Raw genomic sequence first — 24,913 nt, 5'->3', positions numbered from 1 at the left:
ACTATATAGTATGTGTTTCATAGCTAAGGTAAAGGGACCCCTGGCCATTAGGTCCAGTCGTGGCCGACTCTGGGGTTGCAGCGCTCATCTCGCTTTATTTTCCGAAGGAGCCGGCGTACAGCTTCCGTGGCCAGCATGACTAAGCTGCTTCTGGCAAACCAGAGCAGCGCACGGAAACGCCGTTTACGTTCCCGCCGGAGCGGTACCTATTTATCTACTTGCACTTTGACGTGCTTTCGAACTGCTAGGTTGGCAGAAGCAGGGACTGAGCAACGGGAGCTCACCCCGTCACGGGGATTCGAACCGCCAACCTTCTGATTGGCAAGTCCTAAGCTCTGTGGTTTAACCCACAGCGCCACCTGCGTCCCGTGTTTGATAGCTAAGGTAAAGACAAAGGTACCCCTGCCCGTACGGGCCAGTCTTGACAGACTCTAGGGTTGTGCGCTCATCTCACTCTATAGGCCGGGAGCCAGCGCTGTCCGCAGACACTTCCAGGTCACGTGGCCAGCGTGACAAGCTGCATCTGGCGAGCCAGCGCAGCACACAGAACGCCGTTTACCTTCCCGCTGGTAAGCGGTCCCTATTTATCTACTTGCACCCGGGGTGCTTTCGAACTGCTAGGTTGGCAGGCACTGGGACCGAACGACGGGAGCGCACCCCGCCGCGGGGATTCGAACCGCTGACCATGCGATCGGCAACTCCTAGGCGCTGAGGTTTTACCCACAGCGCCACCCGCGTCCCCGCGTTTGATAGCTAGTAGCTGTTAATTAGCAACACACTGGAAAGCAGTTTGCTGGGATTTTGACACATATCAGTCCCCAGCCTGTCCGCCTTTTTTAAAGATCAGTAGCACATTAGGAGGAATTGCTTTTGAACAGTAATATGTGGCACTCTTGGTTGTATAGCTGGCTTTCAAACGTCATAGAATTGTAAAGTTGGAAGGAACCCCAAAGGTTCATCTAGTCTAATCCAACTTGCTTGTCTCAGGAGTACTGCAAAAAAGGGTGCAGGATGAATTCCTGTATCTATTTGTTTTTGAATTAGATGATCTTACCAATTAATTACTTTTAAATATCTAAGAAAAAAAATTGCAGTGTCAACTTTGGACATATATCAGAAGAAAGAAGCCTAAAAGTTTTTTTTAATTGTGCATAACAATGAACTTACTTGCTATCTGTTATATTCTCTCTCTTCCTTAGGGTGCGAAAAGGGCCTTTGGATTGAACCAATGAATTTGTGTGCAAATTTCAAAACTGTACAAGCAGTTCGAAGTCAAAGTCTCTTTATTTTTCCTTGATGCAGTTTGCAACTGTTTGTATTTATATGTTAAGCTGTGGGCTATTTGGGTTCCTCTAGGTATTTTATAAAATTATAGCTATAAACTGGAATTATTTGATAAGTTGATATAAGCCAGCACACACTAAGAAACTTAGTGCACTTTTGAGACAAGTAAATTATTTATTATTATTTATTATATTTATATACAAAACAATGAATAAAAATGCAGGGGCCATTATTGACAGCAGTCTGAACTATGTCTACCTCTGTGAGTGTTATTGTTAGTCACCTACCTTTTTGTACCCAGTTGCATGATCTCAAAAGCACAGTCTTCGTTTCACATAAAGACATCTGCACTGGAGCTTTCAGTGCAAAGAAGCGGTGCTGGTTCAATCTAGAGTGAGAGCTACTACAAGAACGGAACGAATTAAAGAACTCAGATTTCCCTTTGATAAAGCTAACTCCAACTTACAAAGACTGGACGTTACCAAGAAAGGGAGAAACGACACCAGGAGGAGAGAATGGCCAGGCGGATCGAGGCAACTCCTGTGTTAGAAGAAGAAGAACTTAGAAGTTCTGTGAAAACTGAAATGCTTGCGAAGAGGTTATCGTGATCTCAGAAACAAAATTTAGTTTCTGGAAAGTGTTTGACTGGGGAAGTTGAGTATTAACAACTAAAATTCTGGACAAGCCTACTATGATGAAATGAGAGGAAAAAACCAATCAGTTGAAGTTTAAGCTGTTGTGTAGTTTGGAGCTAGAAAAACTGAGGATGAAAGAATGATTACTGAAAGAAACATTCAAAGAAACACAACATGTTAAATAGAGCACCTTAATGCTGCCAGGGTAGGGAAAAACCCCATTTATATGGATTTACAATATTGACCATTTACAGTATATTAAAAAAGTTCTAGTCAAACAAAAAAATGAGGATGGGTTAGAATATGAAGACACACAATGTTTGGCACAGAAGAAAATGTGATGTATGTATTTTTACAGCATTGGTAATAGAGATACACTTTCTTCACCTTTAAGAAAAGTTAAAATAGCAAAAAAATAAAATAATCTCTTATTGGGAATGTTTCTTGACAAAAGATTGTGCAAAGATAGCCATATGGGATATTAGGAGTATTTCTTGGATGAATTCAAATAGCTTTTTGTATCTGGCTTAATTAGTTACACATAGATTTAACTCTAATTAAAGATGAACTGCAAAGAACAGGATAAATCTTCTTAGCCATTAAAAAGTACAAAGCTAGCTAAAGGGAAAGCAATAACCTAAAAAAAGCAAAAATATTTTCATAATACCAATCTAGAAATATAGAAAACATGCAACAATCATGCGAAGTCAGAAATGATCTCAAAGTGGTTAAATTCATGTGATGTTGGGAGAGGGGAGTGATTTTTTTTATTTAAAAAACTTGTTGAAATATCCATCCCCCACCACCAAAGACGGAAGTCATTAATATGAACTTATTAAACCAACAACCTGCAAACTTTGAATTGAGCATGACCTGCATGGGAAAAGTAGGATTGGCCAACTTGATATTAAAGATGGAAAATGGAATTTATCTATGCAGTGGTGGATATAGTACAATAACAAATCTGCCAAGAAACATATTCTTGTCACAAAAAGGGCTGTGAGAAGTAATCTGAAATAGTAACTCATTGGCAGTGCTGTTCACAAGGGAAAAAATTAGCCTTGAATAAAGCTTATTAGATCAGCCTCAAAAGTTTTAATTGCAGCTTTGGGAATCAGTTTACAAGCACAAGTAAAATGTGTGGTTTTGCTTAAAAATCTATAAGTCTATACTCTGCAGAAAATGTTATTGGGCAACTTGGGAAGCACATATGTTACAAAAGCATTATACAGTGGTACCTCGGGTTAAGTACTTAATTCGTTCCAGAGGTCCGTTCTTAACCTGAAACTGTTCTTAACCTGAAGCACCACTTTAGCTAATGGGGCCTCCCGCTGCCACTGCGCCGCCGGAGCACAATTTCTGTTCTCATCCTGGAGCAAAGTTCTTAACCCAAGGTACTATTTCTGGGTTAGTGGAGTCTGTAACCTGAAGCGTATGTAACCTGAAGCGTATGTAACCCGAGGTACCACTGTATATGAGAGAAAAGAACCTTAGACTAAAGGTTGAAGAAAAATGTTTAGCTGATTTGGAGCATTATTCTAGAATTATTATTTTTTAAACCAACCCTGCAATATGATTGAACCATCGTATTGTTATTATATGGTGTAGTGGTTAAGAGCAGTAGACTCGTAATCTGGTGAACCGGGTTCGATTCCCTGCTCCTCCACATGCAGCTGCTGGGTGACCTTGGGCCAGTCACACTTCTCTGAAGTCTCTCAGCCCCACTCACCTCACAGAGTGTTTATTGTGGGGGAGGAAGGGAAAGGAGACTGTTAGCCGCTTTGAGACTCCTTAAGGGGAGTGAAAGTCCAAACTCTTCTTCTTCTTCCTCTTGCAACAATTGGTTGCTACCTGAATTGGCAAAACTGAGTTGTGATGAATGCAGGCTGGACTTCAACTTGGAATCAGATCTCTGCTGAGCCATGAACCTTGGAGAGGGGGGACCCTTATTGTTTTATCTGTTGCATCTTGACTGCTGAATTCAGGCTCCATGCAGATGATGTTAACTTTATTTACAAAGTTATACACAACACCCTGGCAGAGTTCCTAATGCAAGTCTGCACAGTGGTTCTTCTAGTCCTTCCTTAATAGTACCTGGCTATCCCCCTGTTGCACAATGTCTACAACTTTCATACCAGGTAGGCAATTTTTTATATTATTTTTAAAGGTAAGTATGTGCGGATCTTCATCTTATGGGTGACTGCCTGGAAAGCATATGTATGGCACTTGGGTTCCGTGATGGAGGAGAGGCAGGATATACGGTAAATATCAGACATCAATAAATAAAGTATTTATTCCAGAACAGTTTACAATGCAAATTAAAACAAGGAACAGTAATGGTGCTGAACTATTAAGAAACACAGATATTACTTATTCCCAGTGTTTTTAAAGTATAGCATTGTTCCAATACATAAAATGCAAATCATTAGAATCCCTGAGTAAATGAAAATGCCTTAACTGAATCAGTGGAACTGCTATGGCCAGACATCTGGCACCCTGTTCAACCAAAGGGGCCCCATGCAGAGCTGGCATCTGATAGGCAGATCTCCTCGCCTCTCTTCCCTTGGGATTAACAATTAAAAAAAATAAAATGACAGGCTACTGGAACTTCAGGGGAGCTGGCTAGCCCAGTGTAGCATCTGCCAGCCAACCTCTGTGCCGCCACCTGCCTGCGTCCCATCCATCCAGCTAGCAGGGAGGGAGAGCAGTGGGATGGCAGGGGCAGAGAAGCCCCCTGAAGGCACCGGGTTCAGGGCCTCCTCAAACATCGGCACACTTCCCAATCCAATACCTAAAAGATAATATAATATATGCTTCCCCAAGGTGTTGGTGAGGATGTTCAGAAATTGGATCGTATGTCCGCCTATGGTGTGGTTGTACTAGAGGGCAAGAATTTGGGGGCAAGGTGAAAGATAATAAAATGGCTGTAGGTGAGCCTTCCTGGTGAGAGAGTTCTGTAACCAGAGCGTCACAGTCTAGCCTACCTCGCAGGATTGTTGTGAGGAAAAAATGCTTGGGGGAAAGGATCATGCACAATAACATTTATCTCCAACATAAAATGCAAAAAATATATATAGTTGGAAATAGTTCAAAGCAAGCCATCCTGTCCTAGTATTCATTGTGTGCTGCTTTGCAATGTAATGTCCACACATACATACCCCAAAAGATAAGTTGCCTCTAATATTCAATCTTTGGATAAATTTTATAGAGACCCTGGGAAGGCATCTAAGCCCAACTGAACATAATGAGATTGACTTCTGAGTAAGCATACAGTAGTTTCTGCTGACATGAAGTAATTGTTCAATGGATACTAATAATTTAATATTTGAAGAAGACACCGTTTTGCCCCTCATTTGTTGCATCCACATGCCTGCATTTTTTGCATGATTATCAAGAACTGAAAGAAAATTGGCCATTCCCACCTACCCGAAGCTAGCTCTGACTGCGGAATACAGTCTGCAGAACTGTCAATAGTCACGTTTAGAAAGCAGATTGGCAAGAATCTGTATCCGTGCCTCCCAAGCCGGGAGAGCATGGACCAAAAACTCGAACAGTTTGGACTTCCGGGTTAGCGCCAATGACGAATGGCGGAGTTCCTCCGATCGGAGGAACGGGCTCTGTGGAAATTGGGTCTTCCCGCCGCGGCGAAGGCGGGGGCCTGCTAGAAATCCCAGGCGGAGAAGCCTGGGAACGTGGGGTTCGGCAGAGCACCAAGAGCGCCTCCCCTACTCACGAGGAAACCCCTTTTTGGGGCTCCGGAGTGAAGTGGGGTGAGCAGCGCGGTGCTGCGAACCGATCGCTATTTCCATAGAGGGAAGCCGCGCAGCCATCACCGGAGAGCGCTGACTTTTTCCTGATGACATTTGGACTCTAAATCAAGTACCCGTGGGTAAAAACGGAGAATTGGATCAAGAAATTTGTTAAATTTATGAATTAGGCACAAGCGGGAAGGTTTAAACAGGAAGTCCGCCTTCCGCTTTTTGTATATAGACTGAAGCAAAGACCTTGCAAACTAACAGCCTGGAAAACTGCTTTAAAGTTGGAAATTTCCTGCATCCACAACTAATAAAACCCCCTTGGAAGCAGGAGAAAAGGGGGGGGGTTGACTGTTTAATCCTGCAGGAGGAGAGTAAAGGAATTTAAGTTTCCATCGTCCCAAACCTGGGGACGGGGTGTCGGGACAGAAATTGTTTGAGACGTACATTGATTGAAAGTGGAGTGCTTTGACAGATAGTATAAAAAAAGAAGAGAAACAAATTAACTTCAACACTACCTTCTGCATTTCTGTATTTTAAAGATACAAAGTATTTGAAAATCGAAAGGATTTGAAATCGAAAGTAATTTCCCTTGTTTGATACATTTTAAAAATGGATACAAAAAGAAACTGTGTCCCCTAGAGGGAGCCTGTCAGTTTGTTGTTGTAGTTTACTTGGACTCTACAGCTGCAAGATTTGGATCGTGGGACCAGCCGTTTGACCTTGAACAGAAATGTGTTGGAAGGAAGGTTTAGTGTCTGCCCTTGGCATGACAAATGCCTTGCTGGAGCAGCTGCATGAGAAAATGAATTTGATGCATGAAAAATTGGACTTGATGAGCGCTGTGGCCAGCGAATATGATTTAACAGGGAATAAGGATAAAGAAGTTATACAGCGACCAACTCAAGAATCTGGTTTGACAAGGCAAGTCCAAGGGCAGATGAAGAAGGAAGAGGCAGTGATTACTCCTCAAACAACACGAATGGAGAGATCCAAAGTCCTGCAGGAACAAAAGCTACTGATTGAACTTGGAGAGTGCTGGGAAGTGTTTGAAGTCAAGGAAGCTCTTAACTCTAGTGGGACTATGAAACAGGTGAACAACTATCTTTTGGATAAATACTTTTTGGATTACAAAGATGACGACGGGGAGTGGGACTGGGGGGAAGGGGCCAGCCTGACGAAGGAAAATGGAAATTATCACTGGATGTAACCCTCCGGAGACCCACTCCCCAAGAAGCTAACAATAGACAAAGAAGTGCGCGAGCACAAACAAGGACAAGAAAATGTGCAGAGGGGGCCAAGAAGAGACTTAAGGGCCTCGGATATAAGAACACCAGATTGATGGACTGGATGTAATGGACAGAAAGGACTGACATGACCCGAAACCAGGAAGAAGGGACGTTGGATAAAAATTAGAGATATCAAGGGAAATTCTTTTGTTAATTTTGGAATTAGTGTAACATTAATGAAATATTAGGGAACATGCTGGAAAGGAACCAAATTGGCGTTAGCAGAAATGATTTAAGGAGATATGAATGAATATGATGTAAATTTTGAAATTTTAAGATTTTTAAGATAAGATAAGGTTAAAAAGATTAAGGTAAATTGAATAACAGATTATATTAAAAGATGGAAAGGTTATGTTGAATTAATTGATAAGATAGATTGTGAAGATTAATCATTTAAATTAAAATTGAGAAACATGGGAAGAATTTGCTGGAATAACGAATCAAATTAGAATACAAAAAGGGAGGTGTGAGGAGGTTCAAGAAATAAGCAAATGGAAAGTTGTAATTTGAGATTTGTATTTTTCTTTTTTGGTTTTTTCTTTTTGTCTTATTTTTTGTTGTATTTTTCTGATTTTCTTGTTTTTGTTTTCGTATTGATGAAATTCTGAATAAATATATTTTTTTTTAAAAAAACAACTCAAACAGTTTGCTTCTTGTTCTCCGCTAGTGCCTTTCTCGGCAGCATGGGTGCCCAAGCACCCACGAAATTCCCCATAAAGGGGCTGGGCACCCACAAATCTCGGTGCCAGGGCCATGCACGCTGCATGGCACCCTAGCGTCGGGTCTCTACTCTGCCTCGCCTCCCCGCTTTCTGCTCGATCAGTCCGTCGGCCTTCCTTGCTGCGCTGGTTGCTTCGCCTTCTGCCTCCTCCCTTCCTTTTTCCCCTTTTCCCCCCTGCAACCCTCGCAGCCTCTCTCCGTCTTTCTCCCCTCCGCTAACCCTTCTGATAGCGACCCAGAAGAGCGGAAGAGCGGCCTGGGGGACGCCGAGAGAGCGCGGGCTCCCGGCCACTGCAGAGGCGTGACTTTTGCGCGCCCTCGCCTTGGGGCAACCCCGAGCTCTTTCTCGGCCGGCGCTGCGCTGGCTGCTCCGTGGTGCTGAACGGACAGCTCCCTGGGCGCGCAGGGGCGGGGCCTCCTCCGTCCTTCCTCCCGCCGCTCCCCGGAGCCTGGCAGCCGCTCGGAGGCGGGAGGCGCGCCGGCCTGGCCTTGCGCTCGGCGTCCGGGAAGCCTCTCCCCCGGAGAGAGGCGAGGGTCGGGCGCCTCGGCGTGCGCTGCTTCTGCGCGCGACCTTCCGCCTCCGAGCCGGGCCGGGCTGCGGCGCTGCAATCCCTGCTGACGCCGCCGCCGCTTCCCATTCGCCGGCGCCGCTTCTCCAGCCCCCTCCCCGCCGCCCCGTCCTTTGTACTTTCCTTCACGTGTTCCGGGCGGCCGGGCGGGCGGGCGAGGGTCGGTCCCGGCAGGGGAAGAGGAGCGGGCGGGCGGGCGGCTTCTCCTGGCAAGGCGCGAAGGGCCCCGCGGGCCGTGCGTGCGGCCCCCGCCCCGTGGCGCAGGATGGCCGAGAGGAAGAGGATCTGGAACACGGAGGACGACCTGCCGGTCTACCTGGCGCGGCCGGGCACCACGGCGCAGACGCCCCGCCAGAAGTACGGCGGCATGTTCGCCTCGGTGGAGGGCGCCTACGAGAACAAGACCATCGACTTCGACGCCTACAGCGTGGGCCGCAAGGGCTCGCGCACCCCGCGCAGCGGCAGCCGCCACGACCTGCTGGACGGCGCCGGCGGAGACAGCTACAGCGAGACGGCCAGCGACGTCAGCGAGATCTCGGGCTCGGTGGTCAGCTCGCCCAGCGGCGAGAGGGAGGCCCGCGCGCCCGGCGTCGAGATCCGCTACCCGGCCGGCAAGGAGCCGCTGCGCGGCGCCCACAATGGCAAGGTAAGCGCGGGGCTGCCCAGGCCCAGCAGGCGCCGCCCGCCCGAGTCGCGGCTCCCCCTGCAGGGCTCGCTGCGGAATCGGGGAGGAGGAGACCCGCACCAGGCCCGGCGGCGCCCGAGGAGGAGAGCGGGGAGCGGCGGGCTGGCTTCTCCGGGGCCGCAGCTGAGTTCTCTGGGGTGTCTCCGGAGGAGGAATGCGGGGGGAAATGCGGGCATCGCACGCTCTCTCGCTCATCAAAGGTAACTTGGCCCTTAGCGAGCATGTCATGAATATACTGCAAAAAGCGTTTCCCCGCTGAAATCTGATTTTATTTGCTTCTCTGTCTAGCTGTCGTCTCATAACCAAAGGTCTCTGAGTGACAGTCAAAGCAATTCTAAATGCAAAATCAATAAAAACCCACAGTGCCCACTAAGACAAAACAGCCATATCTTAATGATGGACCACATCAGAGAGGTCTAGAGGGGGGCGTCTTGCCATCTGGACAGCCAGGACCTCCATATGCACACTGCCCAGGCTTGCATCAAGGGGAGGTCGCTTCCGTGCTGCTAATGCAGGGTCTTGACTTCACCCCCGGAGCTGCAGTCTCCTATCTCTGAAGATAGGATGCCTACAGCCAACGATAGCCAGCAATCCCCTTCCTTTGCAAGTCTGGAAGAAAGCTATTCAGTGGAGGCTGCCCACCTAGGGTAGTCAGATGTGTATGCAGGTGCTAAGAACTTGTGTGCAGATGCTCTGGATATTAATGCCCTGTGACTGAAATGTGTCAGTATCGGTTTCTCTTTCCATGATTACTTACATCAACTTATCTCTGCACAGCTGCCATACATGTGTGTTGGGGAACAGTCTCTTTTAAAGCACTGTATCTTACCTCTATAACTAACAGTTTAGGTAGTAGCTCAAGCAGTTGCAAGCCTTCAAATTCAAGAATTTTTGAATTCTGTAAAGTCAGACAGTTTTCATCTGGAGTTCTGGTTGTGCAGTTCCAGCTTTTCTGAGCTCATCAGTGGGCAGTGGCTTCTCTGTGCTCTGCTTGACCTTTCTTTCAGAAAAGCTGAGCAGTTAGCTAATTTCTATTTGGAGTCACTGGAGCATCGAAACACTCAGTCAAGTTTGGTTATGGGGGTTGCGAGCGGGTGGGGGGGACAGTGACTAATGAGCTGATCAAGAAACCCGTCTTGATTGGCTGCCTAGTAACCTTTTGTTAAGGAAGAACATCTAGCGTTTAGTTGTCATGGCATGCAAGACTTGGGAAGGTTAGTTCACATGCCCTAATATAATCCATATACATCCAGATATTTACAGTTATCTCCTCCCCCAAATGAAAAATCAAGTGTCTTTCAAGGATTTGATCAGAAATGGAAGCTGTTGGAAGAATGGCATTGTTTTATTATTGTATAAGAAAACTTGCTAGTGATTTGTGACCTGCCGACATCTGTATGTCTTCAGCTGTGCATTGCAATGAACACTGGAGAAAGGGAAGACTGTAAAATTGTAGCAAAACCTTTGAGCAAGGTCATTATTGAAATTCTTCCAGATATTGAAGCCTTCAGAAATGTATCACTTTTTCAAGGCCATAATTTGTTCTTGGCATGCGGGAAATTAAAGGGAAAGATGTTTCCCACTATCCCTACTGAAACCCATTGTGACTGCAGTTAGCCAAGCTTATAACAGTCCAAACATCCCATAATCTGCTCACCAAATAGGCTGGTTGGACTTGCCTGCCATTGCCATGCACCATGATCCACCCTCTAAATATCCAGGATCTGTTTCTTCACCATATTACAGACCCACTGAAATTAATGGACCTAAATTAATCATGCCCACCAACTTGAATGGGTCTAGTCTGAGTAGGACTAGCACTGGATGCAATCCTTTGCATAGGATAATGAAGAACATAATTCTGTTTGGGCATTCCACATCCCTCAGGCAGTAAGGGAAAGCAGGGATGGACATGTTAGCTCTGGCCCCTTGTTGCCTCCCACAAGTTGGAGCAATAATTTCAGGAGCAGGACCCTACTCTGTCCATATATGCTTTCCCTTTCCTGATTTAGAACCCTAGAAAAACCAGGGTTCTAGATTTAAGATAACCAACTTGGTGCTATGAAAATATGGGAGGAAGAAAAAGTGAACTGAGTTAATACTGTGGCCAAAGTACTAATTTTCAGATATGTCTTGAAGCTGGCTATTAGAAACTGCACAGAACTGTGTTTTAAGAAGTGAATGGCATGGGAGAGAGTTTGTCTCCCTCCTATATGAAATTGTCATCAGTGAGCATCATATTGCTAGGAAAGTCATAGAGAAGCAGTCTTCAACTGATGTTTAGCTGCAACCATCATGACACATACACGCTAGCTAGATGTATCTCCTCAGCCCCATTGTTGTTGTCCATCATTTGAAATGTGGTTTTGCAGAAAACATGTGCCAGTTTACTTGGTTCTCATAGTTATATCGAATTTTATTTCCGGTAACTTGGTTCTGTGTGCTCAAAAGGGCAGCTAAAAAGCTCTTGCAGACAGAGGATGGCCTGTCTAGTTCTCCTTTGGTGGGACCAGCTGAAAAGGCAGGTGGCTGCCCTGTTCCTTCGGATGCCCAGAGACAGTTGAGGAGGTTGAAGGAGGCATATCTGCCTCTGAGTTCCCCTCCAGTCCAATGTCTGGTCAAACTGGTTTCGCAGGGATGTGAAGCACCCCAGATCAATATGGGGTGATGATGACCGAAGCCAAGAATAGCACCAGCCTCTTCCGCACCTTTCAGGGCCGCCCACCCCAAGTCAGATCTGGCAGATCCTGAAGCTGCTCTTTCTTCTTCCCCTCCCCCGCTTGTTCCCGATGAAGCTCCCGGGCGGGGAGGCGCCATTTTGGGGTTCGCCTCCGGGGCCCCCTGTCCTGACCATTTCCCCCTCTCGGGGCGAGCAGCGGAGGGATTCTGGGCGGGCGCCCTCCTGCACCTGACAGGACTCTCGGGCGGCTGGGACACAAGGGCAGCGCCCACTCTCGGCCAGGCCCTCCCGGGGCCCTTTTCTCCGGCGGGAGGCGGCGTTTTCCGGCGCGAGAGGCAGGCCGGCTCCGAGGAAGCGCTTCCTGGGTGGGGAAGCGGCCTTGGCAGCTGCAGCCCCCGCGGCCGCCTCTAGACGGAGCCCGTCCTCCCCAGTCCCGCGGGCGGGGGGAGCCTCTCCCTCCATCCGCCGCGCCCCTCCTGCCCGCCTGCCTGCCTGGCCACTCCTCGGCCGGCGCCGCCGCGCTTTGTTGTGCCGCCGCCGCCGCCGCCGCCGGGCGCGCCCCTCTCCGCAGCCGGAGGCATGTCTGGCCACCAGGGCAAAAAGAGCATCCCGCGCATCACGGTGAGCAGCAGGCGCGGCCCCTCCGCGCGCCGAAGACTCCCTTTGTCCGCTGGGGGGGGGTCGCCTGGGGGGCCGGCGCCGCGCGTGCCGCCGCTGGAGGAGCCCCGAGGGCTGGGCGTGGGGAGGGAGGGCGGGCGGGCGTCCTCTGGGGCCGCGACGGGGCGGCAGCGCCGCTTCTCGGCCGCAGAGGCGCGGAGCCGGGCGGGCCAAGCAGAACAAAAGAGCGCGGGGAGCAGGGCGCGCGGACCAGGGGGCAGCCGGGTGTCTCCAGAATAGGATCCCAGGCGGGGTTTCCAAAGGGAGCTTAATGACAGAAGCAGCGCGGCTCAGAGCTCCGAGGGAGCTGTGATGTCCATCGTGGAGGCGCCCTTGGTTTTCCAGCCCCACATCACCCCGTGCAAAAGGCATGGGGGCGCTTCCCTCGGCGCCCACCCCCCGCGATAGAGGGAAACGGGAGCTCTGTGCTTCCTCGCGCAGCGCCGGCGCAGGCCTCCGCCAATTGCCACCGAGCGCCACGAGGCTGTCAAGAGGTGCGCGGAAGCGCTCCTGCGCGGCGTAATCCCGCCACATGCTTCCTCGGAAGCTGCCCCATTGTGTTCAACGGGGCTCATTCCCTGTAAGCGTGATTAGGGTCGCATGTTTGGATTTCCTTTAAAGGGCAACACGGAGAAGGAAGAAATGCTGCCGCACAGGAAATTGTGAAGTGCACAAAAGGCTGCCTGCTCTAGGGTGGCAGGTGGCGCATTGTGTGCTATTCGCAGATAGAAACATAGGGATGTGATACAGCGCGATGTCGCTCTAGCACCACATGGAAAAGGAGAAGCTGTGGCTGCCCACAAGTTTCCCTCTGAAAATCGAAGTATTGCTGGGAGCAACCAGGAATCCATCCAGATACTATTATTATAAAATTTATATACCACCCATACCCGCAGGTCTCAGGGCAATTCACAGGATTTATTTTAAGCAATAAAGAATGTACTTGTTTCTCTTTGAGACTCCACCCGTTTATCCAGACACCCAGGGTTGTGCAAATCTATTTTGTTAAGAATCTTGCTAGATTTCTCCATGTTTCATGAAAACCTCTCAGATTTATAGCTTAAGAAAAGAGCTTAACATTTGCTTTAACTTTCCATGTGGCAGCAACTGCTTGTAATGTGCAGATGTGTGGATTGTCTGTTTCCCCAAAACATTGATTGGTTTCCCTTCTGAAATCTGACGAACCTCCAAACCTGTTTCAAATTGCATGTTAGGTGAAATTCTTGACTGCAACCCTGATCGCAACATTAAGTAAGGGATAGTTGGGTCCAGGGACAAATTTGATCAGGAGTTAGTCCCACAAGTTGCCGGGAGCTTAAGGAAGATGCAAGAATCTTAGAACTGTCTAGCAATATTAAGGCAGCAATTTTCAGTATTTGGAGGACATTCAACCCCACCAGCACCAAACTGGGCAATATTTCAACCCTCCTCCTCTTGCCCCCAACAGACATTTGACATTTTGTGGCTGTTGAACAGACTCGTTCCTTGTGCGGTTTTTGGAGGTGAAACCTCCTTAGGCACCAGAAGGAGTGAATACAGTTTAGAGCAGGGGACAAGGCGAGTGCTAACTCCTAGCAGCCACTCAAAAGAACACCAACTGTTTATATGACAGTTACTTTTCACTGACAGAAAAACAGCATTTGAAAAATTATTTTGAACAAACCAATTAGGTGGAAAGGGAGGTGAGACAGACGAAGAGTTTCTAATCACACCCTCTTGATAAAACATGTGAATTTGAAGCACAGGGGGAAAGGCAGGGTCGCTGGAGCAGCTTGGTTTATTTTAATGCACCTGCTCATGTCTCTTTAATGCACAAGCTTTTAGTCGGCAGACTTTCCCCTGTTGTTTATTTCTGTGTCAAGAAAGCCTTCACCAGCTGAAAGTCTGGACACTAGACAGCTAGTCAAGATGCAGGAGCAGGTCCAGGAACCAAGGTGTTACACCAGTGCAGAAGTCCAAGATCATCTGGAGGGTCCCTGGGTCCCCACCCTGACTTAAAGCTTTGTGGACTCTCTGAGTTTAACTGCTCCTCAGCCTTAACTACTGTTTCTCTGCTGCTGCAGTCTAGGAGTCAGGGAAACAGAGTTGCCCTATTTTTCCTGCCAGGTTCCCCGTGCCTTCAAAAGCTACATTACAACACACATCTGTGGGTATATGCCCATTTATTAAGTATGACATTTAATTTGAGCCACAGAGTGGTTGGAGTTCTTCAGGGAAAAGGCTAACTCATACAGGACAATTAGATGAACTGTTTCTGTTACCCATTTTACAATAGAATTAACAAATTCATATAGCTTTCTTATAATGGTTAGCTTCATCAGTATCTGAAAATTCAAATAGAGGCTCTTTATCCTGTCCAATGCTAAATGTAAATACACAAAACTTGTTAACATACCATATTTCTAGCACACATTATATGCAAAATGATCAAGGCTTATTTTAAGTTTAAAGGTCGGCTGGAATTTTGTTGTTGTTGCCCAGTTACAAATTGGAGCCAAATTCTTGCAGAGAGCTGTACTTTGATTTAGCAACTCAGTGGTTGCAAAGCTTATCTTGCCTATTTGAACTCCCAATAACAAAATTTAGGAAGCAAAAAAAAAAAAATCCTTGCAGGACAGTATTGTCTGTTGTAGATATGCTCGCACATAACCTGGTTGAAAACTCCTAATAATCAAATATTGAAAGTGTTTCTGGTTGGACAGTCAGTCGGAAAAATGTAGTAGACCCTATAAATAGCCCCTCTGACCAAACTAACTTTTGGAAAATAAAAAGGATATCAGAGAAATGGTTTTAACTGACCAGGAGTTTTTCACTATTAAAGGAAAACATGGTGTCTTATAATCACCTAATTTTCAGAAGCATCCGTTAGAGAGGCTAGGGGATCATACTTCTTGGATACAGAATAAGAAAAATTAATGCATTCAGCAAATACACTGGCCACTTTTAGGTTTGGTAATAGGTTCTAAAAGATCTCTACTGGGAGAATGTTTTCTGGAATAGAAAATAAGTGTTAGTTCGAAGGTGGAACTGGGCAAAGAAGAGGATTTAGCCAGGGCCAGCCACCATCACACAAGCCCCACAGCCCTGCTCTGCACTGATATCTCCTTTGGTGATGAACTGGTGCTGGTCCTGCTAAAAAAAAAGCCAGTCTGTGAAGGTTCCTGGCACACTCCTAAGAAGAGCAGCTGTAGTCCATTTCGATGTTGAGAAAGGGGTGCTAATTGTGTTGGTATCTGCTTGGTTGGAGATAATGTTGAGCATTTCAGAACTTATTTCTCACAAGTTACCAGAGACACATTAGGTGGCTAAAAACTTTGGAGTTTTTAGATGTAAAGAAGTTGACTTTAAGTAGCAGGAAATGTGACCTGAGAACAGATATCCTAATCTAGAATTACAGCAGTACATGAAGATCGTACTGCAGTTCTCTTAAGACCTTGTGCTGTTGATGGTTAACCAGTTGCGTAGCGTGGGGGGTGCAGGGGGGCCCGACCGCACCGGGCGCAACATCTGGGGGTTAGGGTTAGGGGGCGCAAATCCACGGGCTAGGGGGCGCAAATTACTTGCCTTGCCCCGGGTGCTGACAACCCACGCTACGCCACTGTGGTTAACTACATGTTTTTAAGTAAGGTATTCGACCTAATTCTTTTTCTCCTTTCCCCCCTTCAGAGTGAACGCCTGCTCATTAAAGGTGGACGGATTATTAATGATGACCACTCCTTCTATGCAGATGTTTACCTGGAAGATGGGCTGATAAAGTTAGTTTTAAAACTTTGAACTTTCTGTGTATGTTTGGTGATGCAAAAGTTGCTAGCAACATTATGGTGTACTTGCCTATTTAACATATCTTATCTATAGTCAAAGCTACAAGCTCCCCATCCAGTCTTTTCTGATATCAGTAGACTGGATTGATTCCAGCCCAAAGTTTCTATTTGGGGTATGTTCACATTAGCAAGGTCAAACATACACCACTTCTGTGTTTCCAACTGCATTTCACAGCGTTGTTAACATTAGAGAGTGGGGGGGGGGAGGGAATGTCTTCACCCAATAGACATGAGCTTTTTGGTTTCTCTGCCCCTGCAACACCTGCCCTCCCAAACTCCTATTTTGTCATATGCGCAGGTTGCTCATCTGTGCATGTATGATGGGTGCTAGGATTTGTTCACATTAACCACTTCTTCTGCATCCAGTTTTTTAGTTAGATTGAAGCTGGCTTGAGCAAGATGCCATGTGAATGTGACTTTAAAAACTTTCAGTGGGAGCAAAGGGTTAGTGAACATGCCCTTAGTTATAGGCATCCATCTGTCTTGAGAGACACTGGAGTGTGTAAACTGCTGTGTTAGGAGCACCAAAGTGACCTCCCTGGGACGCAAGCCTGTGCAGTGTGTATCGACAGTGGCGTAGCGTGGGGGGTGCAGGGGGGACCGGTCGCACCGGGCGCAACATCTGGGGGTTAGGGTTAGGGGGCACAAATTCACGGGTTAGGGGGCGCAAATCCACGGGTTAGGGGGCACAAATTACTTGCCTTGCCCCAGGTGCTGACAACCCACGCTACGCCACTGTGTATCGAAGTCCTGGGCTGCCCAGAGGACAAGATCTCCTTTTCATCCTTGCTAATGTGGTCCTAAGGAAAGCAGAACAATATGTTTGGCTCCAGCTGGGCTGCAGGAGTTGCTGGAAGGAGGAGTTCAAGATGTCACCAACCATCTTAGGGACTCCTTTCTGGATTTGTGTATGGGAAAAAAACTGACAAACCTAGACAGCATCTTAAAAAGCAGAGGTCCGTATAGTTAAAGCTATGGTTTTCCCAGTAGTGATGTATGGAAATGAGAGCTGGGCCATAAAGAAGGCTGATCGCCGAAGAATTGATACTTTTGAATTCTGGTGCTGGAGGAGACTCTTGAGAGACTCATGGACTGCAAGAAGATCAAACCTCTCCATTCTGAAGGAAATCAGCCCTGAGTGCTCACTGGAAGGATAGATCGTGAAGCTGAGGCTCCAATACTTTGGCCACCTCATGAGAAGAGAAGACTCCCTGGAAAAGACCCTGATGTTGTGAAAGATGGAGGGCACAAGGAGAAGGGGATGACAGAGGACGAGATGGTTGGATAGTGTTCTCGAAGCTACCAGCATGAGTTTGACCAAACTGCGGGAGGCAGTGGAAGACAGGAGTGCCTGGCGTCCTCTGGTCCATGGTGTCACAAAGAGTTGGATACGACTAAATGAGTAAACAACAACAACAAAACTTCTTAGGCTTTTCTTCTCCTGAAGATTTCCCACAAGGCACCAGAGGTTTAGGGTCAGAGTATTCCTTCTCCTAAGTGGGCTACCTTCCCAGGTTGATGAGCCTCATCTGCCCCCCCCCCCATTTCCCCCTACAGTGCACGCAAAACCCACCTTCTTGACCATTGAAACCCACCATTGGTCTTGTCCACCCCATCCACTGGAGCCTGTTTTCGCATGCAAGGGGAAGTCTGTAGCTTAATGGGTTTGAGGCCCACTGGCTGCCCTGGTTTAGCTGGGTAGTTGAAGCCGTTTCCCGGGGTGTGGCCACTGTCACATGCTAACAGCTTACAGGAGGCACACGTGAAAGGGTGCAGGGTGAGCACCAAAGGTGGACAAAGTACCCAGAAGTAGCACAACCTCTGGTGGGGGACACATGCCCTTAGTATAGTGTAGAAATCACAGCATAAAAGCTGTTAGGCAAGCATGTACTTCCAGTCAAAGAATTTCCATCATACATAGAAGAGACTTAGCTGTTTTAAAAGGATGTCCCCATGTGAAACTACTGATTTGGATGTAGATTTGACACTATGATGGCCAAACTAGATATACCTTGGTGTGTGTTGGGGGAGGGGTTGTTTATCAGAGAAATAGCAGAAAATAAAGTAAGAAATTGCAAGAGGTATAGAATTCCCCTCTCCCCCAAAAATCTTCTTTGCTGTGGTCCAGTTTATTAGTGGTTGGGAGTGGGTTGCAATCTTCCTTTTTTAAAAAATAAATTTTATTAATTTTCAATTACAGAAAGCCAGTATGCACCAAATTATATTAATACCAAATAACAATACCAACCAGATACAAATCAATTACATAGCCCAGTGATGGCCAAACTTGGCCCTCCAGCTGTTTTGGGACTACAATTCCCATCATCCTTGACCACTGGTCCTGTTAGCTAGGAATGATGGGAGTTGTAGTCCCAAAACAGCTGTAGGCCAAGTTTGGCCATCACTGACCAATTTTGTTTGGCTTCCCACGTGCTGTACTTCAGGGTCTGATTCCCTTTAATTCTGCCTCCAAACTATTGCTTAAACCAAAGACAACCCATTCTTGATAAAATTCCTTATACTGCAGTTACAATGATTAACTTCAATTCGCATTAACACATCATAGTAATTCGCAAATGAAGTTCTCCTGCAATCTTCTGAATGGATCTTGTTTCATTTGTGCTCTGCATAGTAACGTGACACACACATTGCTGGGCCTCTTGGAGTGGTTTTGTAACAACAATGCCTGCCACCCTCAGGCCCATGCCCTTCATATTTCTTCTATCTGCACGTGTGCGTGCTTTATGTATAATTGAGTGTTTGTGTATATGTCTCTTGAGGATTAACACTTTATGTATCTCTGCTGAAGCGACCTTAAGCCCATGAAAGCTTATGCCACATAAATTTGTTAGTCCTGACTTGTGTTTTTTCTGCAACAAACTAATACAGAATGTGAGGGACATGGCATTCATATGCTTTGATATTAGAATTTCTCATTCACTTTATCTTAAACTGAGGAAGCTATTGCATTTTCTAAACATAAGTTAACTGCAGGTGGGCAAATCAATTCTCTGATGTTTCTAGCTATAGCTCTTTCCCCTAGGAAGTATACTATGAGCAGGTTAATATGTAAGGCCTTTGCTGCTCCTGCTGTTGCACCACTGGGAGCTAAGCCATGGTTTGTTTAGGTTGTTGTTTGAATTGAGGCTCATGGTTTGTCTTGCTCCAGGTAAAGGATGAGTTGTAAACCTAAAAATTAGTTTTGGTTGCAGCTCATGGGGTGTCTGAAGTGATACAAGCCACAGTCCTGGATTCTGTGGAAAGTTCTCCATTTCATATGTTCATTAGTCAAAATGCCAGTTACAGATACAATCTTAGGCAAGCTTGGAAGCTTCAAGGTTGTTAGTGAACAGAAACAAATACGGGTAAATAAACATAAATCACCTTCTAAGGCACCAGTAACTTTTCTGATGCAAAACTGTTTTGTTTTTGCAGATTAGTGTAATTTTCCATAAAACTTTTCAATATGAATTTTTCCAGAGAAAACCCTTTAGTGCTTTAGTGTGAGATCTCCAGCCAAACTAGCCTTCCACTTAGCAAAATTTGGTATTGACCCAATTTATATGTAAACCGCATTGACGCAGTGATGCTCCAAAGAATGTGGAAAGTGTTTCATGTGTGTGGAATGACTGGGCTGGATTTTTGTAAACCTCTTAGATGTTTTCTTAAAATCAAGCAGTATATAAATTCTGTTAAATAAGATAAATGAAATTTAATGTCTTTGTTCTCTAAATCAGTGGTTCACAATTAGCTAAGTACTGTGCACCCACTGTTTTTCAAAAGCCAAGCCACAGACTCCCTTCTTTTGAAATTTTTGAGATATCTGTGGCAGTTTTTGTTATGTGAATGGTGTCACAGACTCCCTGGATGGGTTATCCCTGAGGTTCGCAGGCCACCAGTCGGGAACCACATCTCTAAATGTTTAGTTGGCATGGCTGAAGCTTGTTCAGCCACCCCACAGATGCACAGCTGTTGTTTCACTGTAGCACTGCCTACGGGCAACTGTGTCCATGGGGTTCCAGGGTCTACCTTTAGCTCTAGCTTCTACGTTCTGATACATCTTAAGAATGTTCATGATTCCTGCATTGCGGAGGGTTGGACTACATGACCCTTGAGATCCCTTCTAACTCTGTGATTAATAATCCTGTGATTCTGTGATTCTTCTATGAGCCCATCTGGGGTATTAGAGGGACAGTGGGAGAGAGGTTTGTAAGAAGCAACTGACAACTTTAATCAGTTATATTATCAGAAGCACTATACAACCCAAATAGTTACCATATTTTTCACTCTATAAGACGCACCAGACCACAAGACGCACCTAGTTTTTGGAGGAGGAAAACAAGAAAAAAAATATTCTGAATCTCAGAAGCCAGAACAGCAAGAGGGATCGCTGCGCAGTGAAAGCAGCAATCCCTCTTGCTGTTCTGGCTTCTGAGATAGCTGCGCAGCCTGCATTCGCTCCATAAGACGCACACACATTTCCCCTTACTTTTTAGGAGGGAAAAAGTGAGTCTTATAGAGCAAAAAATACGGTAATCGAACTTCACAAAGGCATGGGCAATTTGCACCATTCTTCCATTGCCAACATTTGTGTTACGATTTGCATGTTTTGGAACTGCATCTCAGGTTTGGGCTGGCTGTGATATTCTTTCTGGTAGTGGACATAGTAATAGCTTCACTGTGGTGTAAGGAAAGCTACAGTATAGGACACAAGCAGTTTGTAGGAATTCTAAGCAGTGTAAAGACCAGCCCATGAGATACTGTAGCTAAACTTTCATTTGCAGGATCTATGGTTGCGAAATGCATGCAAAAATGCAGTGAGATCTGTTGGCATGCAGGATGCTGTATAACCACATGTTAGACCCTAATATTAGACCCATGATTCAACTGAAGTTGAGGTTTATATTTGAAACCTTCAAGATTGTTGTTAATGTTTCTAGACAAAATAACCAAAATAGCCTTCTTCCTTTTCGTCAGACAAATAGGAGAGAATTTGATTGTTCCTGGTGGAGTGAAGACCATTGAGACGAATGGGCTTATGGTTATTCCTGGAGGCATCGATGTCAATACTTACCTGCAGAAGCCCTCGCAAGGCATGATGGCTATTGATGATTTCTATCATGGCACAAAGGCAGCTCTAGGAGGAGGCACTACCATGATCAGTAAGTACTGGGAATGCTCAGCGCTTCATAAAGGAAAAGCCGAGGATGTGTCCCATTCATAGAAGCATTAGAGAAAGGTTTGTTTTCATATGGCACAGGAGAGCAAACAAGCAAGTCCAGACCCTTCTCCCCATTAAAGATATTAATAGCTGAAGCTTCAGTGGCTGTAATGATATGTGCAAATGGGTTATCGAGACTGAAGGAAAACAAACTGCTGGTGGATGAAAACATTAGATTTTTAACTGGATATATTGTTGTTTTATTGTTGTTATTGTTGTTATTATTTCAGTTTATTAGTTCCTTACCACATAAGTCTCCAAGTGACCTCAAAAAATTGAAAGCTGAAAGAATGGCAAAAAAAACCCTGAAAAGGACAATGTAATACAATGGTAACCATACCTGCCCTTGGACCATAGGGTGAAAGGCTGGGAAGGAAGGAAGGAAGGAAGGAAGGAAGGAAATAATCTATAAAAGAAATCTATTGAAACAGCAGCAAAAGCATAGCTGTCAACCTTCCCTTTTTTTGCAGGAAATTCCCTTATTCCGGCGCCGTTTGCTGCTGCTTCCCGCTGCTATCCCGGATTGTTAGATATTCCGTAGTCTGTCCCTGGGACAGCTGAGGTTGCTGATCCCTTATTTTCGAGGCTGCTGATCCCTTATTTTCAAATCTGAAAGTTGACAGCTATGAGCAAAAGCATTCTATCAATAGACAGCAAAATAAAACAGGCAGCGACCATTTCGCAGGGGGGTTCCAGTCCCAGCCCCTACATTGGCAGAGAGCATATAAGAGTGCCCTGCCCCATTATGCCTCACCCCTTTCTCCCCGTTCTGCCCTTGTTTTGCCACCTTCTGGGTCTCTGAAAGGACCCATGCATCGGTGATCATGCGTCAACTGGAAGCGACGAAAATGGTCGCCACCGGTAGTAGTAATAAAATAAAATAAAATCATTATCCATCAAATGCCTGGGAGAATAGATAAGTTTTTACTTAACATAGGTTAAGTGATGGAGCAGGGTGGATCTCACTGGGGAGAGCTTTCAAACCTTCCATGAGAGGAGCACTCAGAGAAGGGCCCTGGATGAAAACCAGAGGGTCTGGGTAGGTTCAAATCATGAGTGGGGTTTGAAAAGATATTGGGGCTCTGAGCCATATAGAGATTTAAGGTTAAATCACCACTTTGAATGGGGCTTGGAATGAACAGGCAGCCACTACAGCTGAGTCAAAGGCCGGTGCCACATGATCCATTTGCCCTAAACCTCTTAGCAATCAGGTGGGTGCATTCGATGCTGCCTAGTTTCCGAATCATCTTCAGAGACACCCCTGTGCAATTGCATTGCAGTAATCCAGAGGGGCGCTGTCTAGAGCATCCTTCATGCCACTCAATTGAACAGGAGAGCCATCCTCTAGCAGCATCTCAGTCTTGTCTAGATTAAACTTCAGTCCATTGGTCCTCATTCAGTCCCTTGTGACCATGCAACAATTCAGCACATCCGCTGCCTCACCTGCAGAAGATGAAAATGAGAAACAGAGCTGGCTGTCCTCAGGATACTGATCACAATGCGCTCCAAAACTGAGTATGACCCCACTTAGCAGCTTTAGTGTCATAATGTTGGCAAAACACTTTACATTTCATCTTAGTGTGTGATCACACCAGCTTTGGCTGGTTTACTTGTGGCCTTGTGCAGAAAATTTAAGCTTAGCTCAGTGATACATCCTCTGTATCACTGTAATATGCTCCTTATGGGACTGTTTTTAAAGACTGTTAGGAAACCAGTTGGTACAGAACATAGCAACAAGAATGCTGGTACCAAGTTATCTGAAGGGCCACGTGCATCTATATGAGCTTTCTTGGGCTTTCAGATCCACTTCTGAGGCCCTGCATTAGTCTGATGCGTACCAGGTACAGGGCCTTTCAGGTGGTGGCCCTATAGTTATGAATGCTCTCCCTTGGAAAGTACGAGTGACTCCATCTTTGGAAATGTCTAAGAAACAACTAAAACATTTTGTTTCTGTCTTTTTATTATCTGCTGTTGCTTAAAAAAAATATTCTAATGTTTAAGTGGCTATTGTTCAGTTTTAAGCAGGTATAATGCCATATTGTTATTATTATTATTATTATTATTGTTGTCGTTGAGTCATAAATTTTGGACACTGTCTTGAAGTGGCTGTTGCACCCTAAAAAGTAACATATAAATCAGGTAATAAATAAAATAAGCAAAACTGTTGAGAATGATTGGCAAAAGGTTTCTTTCCGCATATGTCCCTTGTTAGATGCATGCAGTCTATTTATATAAAAAACTGAAAGACTGCAGTGGAGCTAAACAGTGAAGCTGGGCGAGAGAATTTGTCAGTGAGGAGCTAGGTGGGAAAAGGAGCCTATTCCTAGGAAGAGAGAAGAGAGCAGTGTGTGAAAGTGCCGTTGAGAGTTGCTTCTTGTTCAAGCTATTTTATTCTCAGCTATGATGAAGCCAGGATGTCAGTACGGGCATAGCAACAAACTGTGATTTATGATCCTAGTTTGCTGTCTCAAGCATAGTACGGCTAGTGTGCCTGCTGGGGTTCAGGCATGCAGACAGGCTGGGGTTATGCTAAAAACAACCACCCCCCTATGGCTTGGTGTTCCTTCCAACGTGGGCCATTTTGGTGCTTACTCCTAAGTGGGCATTGGCCAAGGCTGCACATATTTCTTAGGGGATGACCTATTATTACTGGCTTAGTCAGCTCAGTGTCCTGCTTTTTGGAAGAAATAGGCAAGATGAAACTTAAGTTAATTGAAATAGTTCTTCCTCGCACAGAGAAATGACTAGTTTATTTAAGCTCTTCAGAAATAGCGTGGCAAGAGGTTTCAGGACCTGTTTTGTTTCATGTACTATTGCATCTGTAGATAAAATGTGGACTGAACTTTATTTGCCTATTAACAAACACTTCATCCTGATTGCAGTTGACCATGTACTTCCTGAACCCAGCTCCAGCCTATTAACCTCCTTTGAAAAGTGGCACGAGGCAGCAGACACCAAATCCTGTTGCGATTACTCTCTCCATGTGGATATCACCAACTGGTATGATGGAATCAGGGAAGAGCTGGATATCCTGGTGCAAGATAAAGGTTAGTAACAGTCTAGCAGAATAGTCAGATAAATATAAAAATATGGGGGACATTGTCAAAAACCTTACTGAAATCATGATACACAACGTCCACAGCATTCCCCTGATCTACCAAGTTTGCAATTCTATAAAAGAAATAAATAAATGAGATTTTTTTTCTGGCATGATTTGTTTTTGAGAAACCCATGCTGGGTCTTAGTAATCACAGCATCCTTTTATAAATTCTTGCAGACTGTTTAATTATCTGTTCTAGGACATTCCTGGTATCGATGTCAAGTTGACCGGTCAGTAGTTACCTGTATTTTCTCTCCCCCCCCCCTTTTGGAGATGAGGACAACATTTGTCCTCTTCCAGTCCTCAGGGACATCACCTGTTCTCCATGAATTCTCAAAGATCACACCTGCAAGCTCCTTTAGTACCCTTGGATACACATCTCTGTGCTCTCTGTCTCTTGTATCACCAGCTATCCTGTTTTTGCATTCCAAAAACTTATTTAAAATTCCATTCATTCTCAAACGTGGTATTATTACAAATAGCTTGCTGCACTCATA

At 45.7% G+C, this 24,913-nt stretch overlaps 2 protein-coding genes across 7 annotated transcripts in view; both read left to right on the top strand.

Moving 5' to 3' along the window:
- The window catches only part of JAKMIP1 (janus kinase and microtubule interacting protein 1), an 80,473-nt gene extending 78,941 nt beyond the window's left edge, over positions 1–1,532 (top strand). For all 5 annotated transcript variants that reach the window (XM_083630284.1, XM_083630283.1, XM_083630282.1 and 2 more), the window contains one exon: positions 1,200–1,532. Coding sequence is in view for 3 of the 5 variants with exons in the window: in XM_083630283.1 (XP_083486409.1) it covers positions 1,200–1,232 (33 nt within the window). In the remaining 2 variants the exon portion in view is untranslated. The remainder of the gene's footprint in view (positions 1–1,199) is intronic.
- A 6,656-nt stretch (positions 1,533–8,188) lies between these two features.
- The window catches only part of CRMP1 (collapsin response mediator protein 1), a 39,480-nt gene continuing 22,755 nt past the window's right edge, over positions 8,189–24,913 (top strand). Inside the window, exons 1-4 of one of the 2 annotated variants that reach the window (XM_083630389.1) lie at positions 8,189–8,898; positions 15,941–16,029; positions 21,073–21,257; positions 24,199–24,363. In XM_083630389.1, the coding sequence (XP_083486515.1) occupies positions 8,518–8,898; positions 15,941–16,029; positions 21,073–21,257; positions 24,199–24,363 (820 nt within the window). In that variant the 5' untranslated portion in view covers positions 8,189–8,517. Of the gene's footprint in view, positions 8,899–12,083; positions 12,239–15,940; positions 16,030–21,072; positions 21,258–24,198; positions 24,364–24,913 lie in introns of those variants that run through there. The other variant, XM_083630390.1, reaches the window with a different exon arrangement.

Source organism: Podarcis filfolensis, assembly GCF_964270895.1.
Source record: "Podarcis filfolensis genome assembly, chromosome: 9".
In the NCBI taxonomy this organism is placed as follows: domain Eukaryota; kingdom Metazoa; phylum Chordata; class Lepidosauria; order Squamata; family Lacertidae; genus Podarcis; species Podarcis filfolensis.
Note: the sequence above shows the minus strand (reverse complement) of the source record. Positions and strands in the feature narration are given on the sequence as shown.